This window comes from Elephantulus edwardii, unplaced genomic scaffold, assembly GCF_000299155.1.
Source record: "Elephantulus edwardii isolate Elephantulus edwardi_28Jun2011 unplaced genomic scaffold, EleEdw1.0 scaffold00106, whole genome shotgun sequence".
In the NCBI taxonomy this organism is placed as follows: Eukaryota; Metazoa; Chordata; class Mammalia; order Macroscelidea; family Macroscelididae; genus Elephantulus; species Elephantulus edwardii.
In genome coordinates, this window is record NW_006399856.1 from 4,700,430 (window position 1) to 4,713,538 (window position 13,109).

A 13,109-nucleotide genomic window follows, 5' to 3' on the forward strand; every position below is an offset into this window, starting at 1 on the left:
AATTCCCCTCTAATCCTATTTTGTTGAGTGCTTTAATCATGAAAGGGTGTTGGATTTTATCAAAGGCTTTTTCTGCATCAATTGATAGGTTCTTGCCCATTCTTCTCTCATGTCATTTTCTAATCATCAATCAGTTTTTTAAATTTTTTAAAAAATTTTATTATCTTGTGTGTGTGTACTGTCAAATTGGATCTGACTGGTACAGGAGGAGATTGTCCCTCCTTCTCCAGCAGAGCCTCTGGTGGATTTGAACCGTGCACCTCTGGAATTGCAGTGCAATTTCTTGCCTCTAGGCCACCAGAGCTCCCTGTCAATCAATTTTTAGCTAGTATGGTAATTATTTTTCCACAATCAAGTAGAAAGCCTTGTAGACTTTAGACAAGTACTTGCATGTCATTCATAACACTGAAGAACAGTCTTTCGGATTTAACCACTCTAGCTAATTTCATCTCACACTGTTCATTGTTACTAAAGAGAGATACCATAGGAACGATGAAGTGAGTTAGGATAGGAATAGAGGAAGTATGGTTCTTAACAGAGACGTTTTATAAACAAGTTTGTGTGAGATACAGCATAGGCTATTCATTGATTCCACATTTCATCTAGACACTTAACTGAATATTGAAATGTTCATTTGTTTGAGCTGTTAAATTCTGGAATAAAGTACCTTTGGTCTAGAGTTGAGCAATGTGGTCAGTTCTTTGTCCACACAGTTCAAACACTGTCAAATGTTTATTGTTGGGTTTTTTCAGGTCACAAGGACATACTGCTCTGTCCTTTGACATAAAACTGCTCAAAACACCTCCAACTCCTTTAAGCTGACTCCCAGTCACAGACGCCTGTAAGACATCCTAAAACTGCCCCATAGGGTTTCCAAGACTGTAAACCTTTCTGAAAACAGACTGTGGTTGATGTTTCAAATCACAGACTTTTTAGTAAGCAACTGAGCCTGATAGGCAGAAGGTCTAACTGTAGGTGTTATTCTTTATAAGAAGTGAAATGATGAGCGTACTTGTTATTGAGCAATTAATTATAATAAAACATGATAAATTATGAAGATCTAATTTTAGGCTGCAATTATTTGTGCAACTACTGAAGAGCAGAGTGTCTTAGAGTTCTGTCAATTTTAGATTTCAAACATGGCCAACATTCAGAAACAAAAGAATTTGAGCGTGTCTCATTCTCCCTGCAACAGAAATGCATATGACATTAAGTCTTTCTATAATGTGAAAAGACATTTACTACTACAGAGAACATGATACCTTACAACTCACCAAAGGCAGGGTTAAGCAGGACAGGCATTCCTAGTTCTGTGTACTCCCCTGAGGAATTATGTATGAAACTCATCCTTCCGTCTCCTTATCTGTAAAATGGGAAGATTGTACCTGATTTTCTTTGAAGTGCTTTCTAGCATTAACCTTTGAATAAGTTGAGATCCTCACTAGCATCCACCCAAATTAAGGAAATCCTGCTCTCCCTAACCCTCACACACTCTCTCTCACACACACACACACACACACACACACACACACACACACACTCTGTTTGGGCTGCTGAAGGTGCCTTAATGAGTTCATGGGCAGATCAAAAAAATTAACTTTCAAGTTGCATTTCGTATTGTAAGAGTAACTTAAAATAATGTTTAAAATGTAATAATACTTTTCTGTGGTCTGATTGCAGAGGTATTAGGGTTCTGAAGTTCTATACTCTTTCTTTCTTTCATTCCCTTTTTTAGTGATGTAACCGAAGAACAGAAATCTTTAAAAAAATAATTTATGTTTAATTTGGTGTACCATCGAATTGGATCCGACTGGCACAGGAGGAGTTTGCCCCTCCCTTTCCAGCGGAGCATCTGGTAGATTCGAACCGCGTACCTTCAGGATTGCAGTGCAGCTTCTTGCCACTAGGCCACAAGAGCCCCCTTAGAATAGAAACTTCTAAAGAAATGGTGCCTAATTTCTGTGTTTGTGATTGTAATTGGCATGGCAATGTGTTGAAAATGACCACAATGATTTAGACTATTCCTCTCTCCATCTCTCACTCAAATTAATCCCATCTGCCTAAAGAAGCATTTAGGTAGATACGTCAGAGGTGAAATCTGGAAGGGAGTAAACCTCAGAGTTGGAGTTTTAAGTTCCCATGTTTCTACTCTGAAACAAGAGTCAAGCCACTGGGCAGACGGGCATTGAGAGAGAAAGGATTGCATTTGAGCGCAGGTCTCTGGTTTGGTGCTTATCTGTATGTCTGGCTTGCTCAGTGGGCCAAGCCCAGGGTGTGGGACTCGGAGAGAGTCGGATAGGTGAAGAACCACAGCTTACCGGTGGATTGTCCTGAAGCCTGACCTGTTTGTTCTTCTCACAGGGGACTTGGTAGAGTTGTTCAAATGAACAGAAGATAAGAGATGTTGGGTTTGTCAATACGCAACCAGGGAAGCACAGATCTCAGTAAATAGAAGAAAAAAAGCCTGGCTAGAAACTCATAAATGTTTAACTTCTCCAGGGTCACTGTTACCGGAAGTTACTCAGCTGGGCCCTTTTTTAAACTAATTTTAAAAGTATAGAAATGACATCATAGTCTTTCTTAACAATTATATGGTTATTCTGATCTGGTTAATAAGAGAGATTAAACAGTGGCTTCAAAATGAGTTTCATAAGCTGAATATATAAATATTTCAAATGTTAAGTGTTCCCATATGCTGGTTAATTTAAAAAGCTGTACCAGCTAACCAAAATCAAAGGAATGGTTAAAAAAAAATACATTATTTCAGAATTTTCAGCGTTCCCATCTTCAAAATCTACAGTGTAAGGTAGAGCATGGTTATAGTAGGAAGTGAATTGACCTAACAGATAACTGATAGGACATCTTCATTCTAGGGATTGAACTGTTAAGGGTGTGCAATCCCTCTTGCCGTTCAGTGTGATTCGTTTAAGGTGGACTATGGTACTGGCCCAAAGCAACATGCCAAAGTATCTGAGACAAAGCTTTATCGTCTTTGTCTCCAAGGAGCACTCTGACTGCACTTTCTCCAAGGCATATCAGTTTGTTCTTTTGGAAGCCTATGGGCTATTCAGTACTCTTTTCCAACACCACAAATCAAAAGCATCAGTTCTTCATCTGTCATCCCTATTCATTGTCCACCTCTCAGATACACACATAGCAAGCGTTTGAAAAGACCAAGGCCTAAATCAGGTGCACCCTAGTCTTCAAGCTGATACCTTTTGGGCATGTTGCTGGGAAAGGCAATTTCTTGCAGAGGGAAATAATGCTTGGAATGGTAGAGGGTTGGCAAAAGAGAGAAAGACCCTTAACCAGGAGGATTGACACATGACTGCAGCAACACGGTCAAGTGTGTTAGAGATGATGAAGATGGCACAGGATAGAATAGGGCTCAGATCTGTTGTGCATAAGATTGCTATGAGTCATACTCAACTTGACAGCACCTAATTACAATGTAGTATAAGCCTAATTTTTAAACACAGTATTGCAGTGCTTGAAGTCTTAAGAAGTGAAGGGAGCTCTGGTGGCAAGAAGCTGCACTGCAATCCCGAAGGCATGCAGTTCAAATCCACCAGATGCTGTGCTGGAAAAGGAATGGCAAATCTTCTGTGCCAGGTGTATCTGATTCAATGGTACACAAAAAAACTTTAGAAAAAAATGTGAAAAAAAGAAGAGAGAGAGAAGTGCTTGGATTCTTGAAGGACAGAAATTTCTGTAGCTTTGTCTCTCTCATCACTTTTGACAAGGATAAATCTCATTGTTGTTGTTGTTAAGTGCTGTCGAGTCATACACAACTCATAATGACCCTATGAATGAAAGACCTGAACACTTGTATAACTTCTATCGTTTCTCCATGTTCGTAGTTTCTGGAGGCAAGCTATTTCGGAAGTAGATGCCACTCCTGCTTCTAAGTTTGTTTTAATCAGGGAGCCCCACCAAATACTGTCCACAGTGGGTAACCATCATCACATTTGACACATTAGTGTCATGGTGTTTAGCATCAGAGCAACCACAAGTTACCTCTGTACAGCAAATGGACAGACCAGTGCTATGCCACTTAGAAGAAAAAAAAATCATTCAAACCCAAAATTACATTAAACCAGTAACTATAGAGTCAACATTGACTCATGACAGCCCAATATGTACCGAGTGGAACTTCTCACTAAGATTTTCTGAGAATTGAATCTTTTGAGAAGCAGATCAATGGGCTTTTCTTGCCAGGCACCTCTGGGGGTGGGAGTTCCAGCAGCCAATCTCTTGTTTGAGCCAATTGACCAACCAGAAACTTCTCAAACACGTTGAAATGGATTTTTTCTTCTTTTTTTCCTTCATCTTTGCTGTTCCTTCCCTTGTGGACATCAGAACAAGCTAAGGTGAAGAGAAAAGGTCATTTGTGTTATCTTCTTAAAAATGTAATCGTGGTGGAAATTTAATAATTGTAATTTTTTTTTTTTACTCTCAAAACTTTATTGATAAACTAACTCAGATTCCTCTTTAACGGAGGAAATTAATAGTAGGATTTTAAAAGAAGACCCATTTTCTGAAACCTTTTGCCCACAACCATTCGTAATTTAAGGGCCTAATATTTATTGTGTTTACTGATTTACCTGGAAATACTTTAAACAATCAGTTCTTTGAAACTTTGATTAGATATTAGTATTTTAAATACATCTATACTTTGCCTCAGGAAGAGCAGAGATCGTTCAAAGAGGGGTATGAAATTGGCTTTTGCCAACTGATTAAAATCAGCACCTTGTTATGTTCATTAAGTATATATACTATATTAGAATGGAAAAATGAGGATTTTATATATGAATTTTATATTCATGTGCCTTAAAAATGTTTGTTTTAAGTGAAATTCTGTTAAAAAAAGATTTCTGTTAGTCTCCAACTTTGAATTATTTTCATTGTAAAAACAAGTAAATTATTTCAGAACTTTGAGTTCATAGATAGACAAGTTATATAGTTTTCTGCTAGAGAAACTTTGTTTCCAGGGAGAATTTAACAGCAGAAATAATGAGTTTGTTTTTTGTTTTGTTTTCTTTTGTTTGAAATAATGAGTTTGGAAACACTTGTCTTTTAATCTGGAAGCTCTCAGGAAATTTAAATCTATACATAATCTGGTAATTTATTTTATTAAAAATGTAAAATTTTGCTGTGCTTGACACAGTGACTGTTAGGAATTCTTAGAAGATTATGAAAAGAAACTTTATTTTTATTTCTTCCAAATTTAAAAATTAGCTGAAATTAATAGAAAAGCAACTTGATTAATATAAAAAAGATAATGTTTAAAAAAAATAGTGTCTGTTTTGCAGACATAGCTTTTCCACGTTTTTCATTATTATCCTGAGTGAGTTTTATATTTATAAGAACTTAATATTCTGCCCTCATACTTTAAAAAAAATAAAAAGAAACCACAATAAAACTTTACATTTTGAAGTACCAGCCATGTACATTAAGATGTGGAAATAACTGAAGTGATATTGAATACAGACTCATTTCAATTGACAACTTCTTTAGAGAAAATTTTGTTTTAATAATCCTTTGTCAGATTGGTGGCATACTTTAAAGTTATTATTCTTGTGTAATTGTTTTTACACACTGATCAAAAGTAAATCTAGGTCCTTAATTATTACTTATCTGTATAAGATGTTATCACAGAACTTGTCTTACAGGATGTTGTGGCTCTTGGAATGAGGTTTCCTTCTTAGATGAGAGACTCTGTTCTTGATGGAAGCCTTCCTAAATTAACATTTCCTTGAAGAGACTTAATAAGCAATGAATTTTTATTCTTTATCCCATTGTTTGTGCTAGGATAGTTCCACAATTTTCTCACAATCTTTATTTGAAAATGGAGAAGAAAAAAAGAGGCAAATTTAAGATATCCTTTTCTAAAAAAAACCCCCACAGCTTTGTTTTGATGTCTCTAGACAAGTTCTATTTGCATTTCTCACACAAAGGAAACACATTTATTAGTTAAGCATGAGTTTTTCTTGCTTTGATTTCAGATATCAGTGGGCACAAGTGTTAACATAGATCATTTCTGCTTATTCTCCCATTTATTAACAGATAAAACTCTTTTTGACGGTGGTCATCTGTGTACACTAAATTTAATCTTTAACTGTGTGAATAACCAACCTAAACACATCTCAACTTTCTCCTTTTCAGGCTCATCTGAACCTATCCAAGTAATCATCACAGAGGGTCCCAGCCAGCCTAACTCTCACCCCATACAGTGGAATGTTCCAGAAACAACTCATATTACCAAGTACATCCTGAGGTGGAGACCCGTGAGTATCCTACCAAGGTGGCACAGAATACCTACCCTTAACAATTCTTAAGGACTTCCTTACGCTCTGCTCTCAACCTCAGCTCTAGATCTGATTAACTGTTCCTATATTTAAGAGTTCTTAACTATAACATGTAACATGAATATGTATGATATAGTGATATTTTTGTAACTGTAACTGATCTGATTGACCATTCAAATAGTTATGATTTAATAACTATTCATATAGTTGTGAACTTCTAGATCTGATTGACTGTTCATATAGCTGATATATTTGTTTCGTGAACAGCCAATATTATCAATCTAATTAACACACAGATTTCGCTTTCTCAGTACTTAGATGAATTTTAATCTTTATTCAAGAAAAATCTTTGTAAGAAGGACTTAGAAGTTGACAATGCTTAAAAGTATTCTTGCCCTTTGTGGGAAGAGCCTCTGAAGTTTTTGACGTCTTGCGATCTCAACCAAGGAAAAAATTAATGAGAATATTTCCATAATTGGGAAAAAATAGTTACATTATTATCTTTCTTTTGATTTACTTTTTAAAGTCATCACTTTTTGAGAACCTCATTTTTGATGCTTTTCAGATAGTTATTTAGGTTGATGGAAAAAGAGATGATGAGAAGGTAAAATGTCATCCTCAGGGATGATAATTGGTTTATTTAAGGAATGAGGCTTGTCGTTTTCTAATAAGTGTCTAAAAAAAACTGAAGAAATCGAACTATAAAGGCTCTTGATCTTTCAAGCTTTCGTTTTTTGCCCTTTCAGACTTTCCCTGTTATGTCTCCAAAGTCCATGACTCATTCTTTAGCACCACTGTTTTTAACACAGGAAGAAAATGTTTTGTTAATAACAGCTATTGAATTCTAACAATTAAAATTTTGACCAGCATATACACTTGTACTAAAACTCTTGGAAGAGTTCAAACTGTTGGGACTTGATTTTTTGTCTTTTACCCTCCATTTTAATATGTATTTGTTGCTGTGGTGGTGGTACAGATTCAACTCATAGCTGACCCTCCAGTGGGTTTTCAGAGGCAGTAATTTGCAGAGGAAGTGGTTGTCCTCCTTTTTACCACAAAACAGTTGGTGGAGTTGAACTGTGCTTTCGGGCTGACAGTGCAACCCTCCTTATCACTAGGCCCCGAGATTACCAGTATAGTGTCGTGAGTAGTTATTTGCAAGATTTGGGTATCTCGTTTTATTCCTCCTCAAACACTCTCTCGTTTCTCATCATTTAATCTCACCTCCAATTGTGATTACTTTCAACTTCCCTTTGAAAGGAGCTCTGGTCACCTAATGGTAAGAAATGGCTACAATCCTGAAGGTACCTGGTTCAAATCCACCAGCTGCTCTGTGGGAGACAATTGGACAGTTTTTCTCCCATGCAATTAAACTGACTCTGAAAATTTTCAGGAGGGTCAGCTCTCTGTCGGTTCTGACTTGATGGTACACAACAACAACACCAACAACAACAACAACCTTTGAAGTATTCGATGACACCACTATATTCACAAGGGAGCTCTGGTGACTAGGGAGTTGCACTACCAAACCAAAGGCCGGCAGTTCAAATCCACCAGCTGCTCTGTGAGAGAAAGTTGGGCAATTTCAACCCATGCAGCTTATGGCTTCTGGATATCCCTGGGAGGGTAGAGGCGCAGGTATAAAATGTGTGTTGTTATTCAGTACTGTCAAATCCAACTTGGTTCATATCATTGTGACAAAGTAGAACTGCACCAAAGGGTTTGCTATATTCTTTCTGGGAGCACATTGTCTGTTTTTTCTCCTGCAGGGCGGCTAGTGATTCTCAACTGCCCACTTTTAGCGGTTAGGTGCTTAACCTTTGAATTGAAATCTTCAAAGAACAGCAATAATGGTTTTCTTTGAGATTTTTTTAAAATAATAACCAGAAAAAAAAAATCATGTTTTTCCTTAATGTATGCTTCCTGAAGTTTATTTTCTGGTATTTCCTACTGATAAGCAACTTTAAAAAAAAAAAAAATCACATCTGAAGCTTAGCTAATTGTAATGATTAACTTCAAATTTTTTGAGAGTGTATTTGAGTTAAAATTCAAGTTTAATTAAAGACTACTAACATCACTTTTATTTATTCCTATACTATAAGTAGTACTTGAATATCTGAAATATTGATCAACTGGTTGATTGAATAACTTATAAAAATTACTTGACATTCTAAACGTATTTTGACTTCTTCTAGTTTAGAATAATTTCACTTGGAAGACTTCCATTTTGTTTGATGTGAGGATGTTTCTCTTCCATGTATTTTATTGCAGTGAGATTTATGATTCATGACATATTAATGAGGTTGGACAGGATTCACAAATGTAAACTGGAAGCAAAAGATTAAGTAAACAGAAATCATATTCTTCTGCAGTTTTGCCCAAAGTTGGTTAACCGCTTTTGATGGGATAGTTCATATTCAAGAATGAACCAGAAAGCCAGACCACTTGAATTTTGCATGAGATGGTCCCAGGAAATGATTCACAAAGCAACATGGTGCCTTTGAATTTTTTTAGAAAGCAGAAATTTGCATTGTGTTTCATTAAGATGAAAGATAGAATCCATGGCCTTACTCTCTTCACCAGAGAGAAAAAAAAAGTTGGGGAACCTGAGATTTGTTCTCCTCATTTGAAGACCATCTTAGTAAAGAATTGATTTGGTGCAAAGAGTGTGCCCAGAGCAGGTTTTTGTTAACATTGGATGCATCACTTGCTTCTTTCTACTTGTGCAAAGTGGATCATTGATGTCACCCCCTCGGTGGGGAAGGTGCGAATTGAGTGACTGGAAAGTTAAGTCCAACAGCACAATGATAGAACATCATGAGCTCCCAAGACAATCTGCTTTCAACTACTCAACCCGTTGCCCTCAGGTCAGGACCAACCCATAAATGACCGTCCAGTGGTATTTTTCTGAGGCTGTAAATCACATTGGAGGAGATTGTCCACCTTTTCTCCAAGTGCTGCTGGTAAATTGAACCTCCAGAAATGGACCAGCTTTGGCCTAGCATTGCAACTCCCTGTGCACTACACCACCAGAGCTCAAAACCCAACAGCACTATTAATAACTACTTTTAATATTCACAAATTGTATTACAAGTTTGCACCAATTCCAATTTTCTAGGAGTTTCCTATCAAATGAAAGTTGTATCCTTCTTTTTTCTTCTTTAAAGTCTATTAAGACATGCCTCTGAATTTTGTGGAATTTTTTTTTTTTAAGAAAAATTCTCAAAACCGTTGGAGGGAGGCAACAATCCCAGGCCACTTAAACTCACACACAATCAAAGGCCTGAGACCTGGGGTGGTCTACGAGGGACAGCTCATCAGCGTCCAGCAGTATGGCCACAAGGAGGTGACACGCTTTGACTTCACCACCACCAGCACCAGCCCACCTGTGACCAGTACGTACCTGCCACCATCACGCCTGCCCCTACATCTCTGTGACCTGGGCTGGCCTCAGAAAGAACTTTTCTTTGTTGTTCGTGTTGGTCTTTTAAGTGATGTTTTGAGGCTGAATGTATTAACTGTTCTGGATAGATGAAGACACACATGTACTTCTCTGTGACTCTAGGTAACACTGTGACAGGAGAGACAACACCCTTTTCTCCGCTTGTGACCACGTCTGAATCTGTGACGGAAATCACAGCCAGCAGCTTTGTGGTCTCGTGGGTCTCGGCTTCGGACACCGTGTCAGGGTTCCGAGTGGAATATGAACTGAGTGAGGAAGGCGATGAACCACAGTACCTTGGTAAGTGAGGTCCCAGGTGAGAGTGGGTGTTGGTAAACCCTCCAGGGTGAGGGTAGACTGGAAGAAGGTGGTCTTGTGTTGGAACTAGTTGACAGCTCAGACTGAACAGACCACCCCTAGATGTGTGAAAGGGAAGAGACTGACCATTTCAGGCACCCAGCCTAGAGTTGCTACAACTCTGTTGGGTTTTTCTTGATTTATCCCCATTTTTCACATTATGCATTTGCCTGAGCACAAGGCTATATAGTTGAATGGTTTTCTTTATGAAATTCATTGCCATTGAAAGCTGCCACCCAAAATTGCCTCTTTGGCAAAGATAGGCACTGTACCTTTACATTCTTAGGGCAACATTTCAAAACTTCATTCGCATATATCCTGCATACTGAAAAGTGTGCAAATCATTAGCACCCAGCTTGATGAATTTTTATAAGGTTAATCACATCCATATGAGCAGCATCCACAACAAGAGAAGAGCTCTTGTGCCCACCCCTTCCGGCTTCATGCTGCCAGTAACCCCACTTCCAGCTGCAGTGAAGTTTTACAGTTTCAAATGTGGAGCTAGATTCTAAAACTAGAGAGATACAGGGGAAAAAAATAGTTGATGCCAAAAATGGAGAAAAAAGGATCCCATAGTGGAATGATAATTCGAGAGTTTTCATTAGGATTTTTCCTTAAAGTCTGCCCTTTTTCCTCCTTTAAATAGAAAGCCTCGGTGCCTGAGTAGTGCAATGGTTAGTGAGGTTGACTGCTCACCAAATGGTCACTGCTTTGAAAACATGTGGCAGTTTAGGTCAGAAAAGAGTTACATCCTAGGAAACCAAGGCTTAGTCATAACTTTGCTACAGGATCACTGAGTGGGGTAATTGACTCAGTTGTTGTAAGTTTGATCTGAATCCCTCGTTTTAAAAATCTTTTCTGATTCATTCTGCTTTGTAACCTTTCTTTTCAAAGATCTTCCCAGCACTGCGACTTCTGTGAACATCCCTGACCTGCTTCCTGGCCGGAAGTACATCGTAAATGTCTATCAGATCTCCGAGGAAGGAGAACAGAGTTTGATCCTGTCTACGTCCCAGACCACGGGTATGTGGGTACCACGTGGTGTTTAAGGAATCTGTTCCTGGGAATCGTGGGCTCCAGCCCCGTTACCTGGCTGTCGTCCTCATTCCCTCCTTTCTTTGTTAGCACCGGATGCACCTCCTGACCCTACCGTGGATCAAGTGGATGACACCTCGATTGTTGTTCGCTGGAGCCGACCTCAGGCCCCCATCACAGGTCAGTCAGCCTCCTCTCCTTCCTCTGCCGGGTTGATTAGATGGTATAAGTGGTGAGGGAGTAGACTCTGAACTGCAGATTAGAGTAGCTCTTTTTTTAAAAAAATTATTTTATGTTGGTTTTTATACAAAATTCATGTACATTATGTTTTACACTATCCTTCATTCATATTGTGTTTCATGCAATCATTCCTATTCATTGTGCTTTATAAAATTAATCACTGTTGAATTACGTCCACCGTTATAATTTTAAATTGTCCAGTTAACTTTTATCCTAGAGAATTGTGTGTGTGTATGTCTCTCGTCTCTCTTCTCTCTTTCTGTGTACTGTCATTTAAGAATATGATTATTTCCAAATTTTGCAACCTAATTTGTTTATGAATCATCTCCCTCGAATCCACTTTAACACTCCCACCCATCCAACATACACACAGAACAAAAGATCCAAAATCTCTAAAGCCAGCTGACTGGGTTATTAAATCAGGCATCCCAGGTTTGAAGGTAGTTGTTGTTTACTCTTATCACATTGGTTCATAGCAACCCCGTCCACAACACAATACAACAATACACTGCCTGGCCTGTGTCATCCTCACAATCCCTTGGAGTTTGGATTTTAGGATCTAGAAGGTTCTCACTGGCTGATTGTTTTAAAGTAAATCACTACCCTTTATTTCTTATCCGTCTTAGGCAAAGAATTCCACTCAAACTCTTTTGACATTCTTAGTACCTTGCAGCTTCCAGTGACAGATGCTTATGTTATGCATTGACCAGAAGTAATTTTCCTGACAACCTTGCTCTAAATATTATTCTCCAAGAAGTAGCTGTCTATGTTCATTAAAATAAAATTAAAAAATTAAACAAGAGCTCTGGTGGCCTAGTGGTAAGGAGGTGCAACTACAATCTCAGAGGCACACGGTTTGAATCCACCAGATGCTCTGCCGGGGTAGGAGGGACAATCTCCTCCTGTACCAGTCAGATCTGATTTGACGGTACACTCACACAAAAATAATAAAATAAAAATTAAAAAAAAAATTAAACAAGGTAACGAGCAGAACTAAAAAGAGAAAATATTTACAATGAATAAATAATTGACTGTACAAAATCTTAAAAAAAAAAGAAAGAAAAAGAAGTAGCTGGCTTACCTTCTTAGTTCAATAGTTGGCTTAACTATTTCATCCATGAAAATTTTGGAAAAGCGTGGATCTGTTCTCGGGCTGCTTCATTAATGTCTTCTATAGCCATTTAACCTCAAAAAGGAGAAGTCAGTGTAACATGAATAATTTTACCTTATGATTTCTCTGATCAACATTTATTAAGGATCTTGGATCTTTACAGATTGTTTATCGTTAAAAGGATTGTTCTTCATACAACTTCATATTGAATAGTCACTATAAGAAGAGGCAACCTTCCCAAAGAGAAATCCCTAAAGATACGGAGGGTTGGGAAGGACAAATGGAGATGAGAATTATAGGGAGAAAGTGAGAGAACTATATTGTGTGAATTAGAATTTATGATGTAAAAGAAAATGTGAACGGAATGTTTGATTAAAAACAAAATTCAGTTTTTGGGGCTCTGGTGGTCTAGTGGCAAGAAGCTGCACTGCAATCCCAGAGGCATGTGGTTTGAATCCAGCAGAGACTCCTCCTTTACCAGTCAGGTCCGATTTGACATACACACACACAAAAATATTAAAATAAAATACTTTTTTCAAATTTTATTATTTGTGTGTGTGTACCGTTAAATCAGATCTGACTGGTACAGGAGGAGATTGTCCCTCCTTCCCCGGCA

At 37.9% G+C, this 13,109-nt stretch overlaps 1 protein-coding gene across 1 annotated transcript in view; it reads left to right on the top strand.

Annotated features, from left to right (window-relative positions):
* The window catches only part of FN1 (fibronectin 1), a 92,042-nt gene that overhangs the window by 22,871 nt on the left and 56,062 nt on the right, over positions 1–13,109 (top strand). The window contains exons 12-16 of the mRNA XM_006891955.1: positions 6,067–6,287; positions 9,523–9,703; positions 9,874–10,050; positions 11,002–11,130; positions 11,233–11,322. Of these exons, the coding sequence (XP_006892017.1) occupies positions 6,067–6,287; positions 9,523–9,703; positions 9,874–10,050; positions 11,002–11,130; positions 11,233–11,322 (798 nt within the window). The remainder of the gene's footprint in view (positions 1–6,066; positions 6,288–9,522; positions 9,704–9,873; positions 10,051–11,001; positions 11,131–11,232; positions 11,323–13,109) is intronic.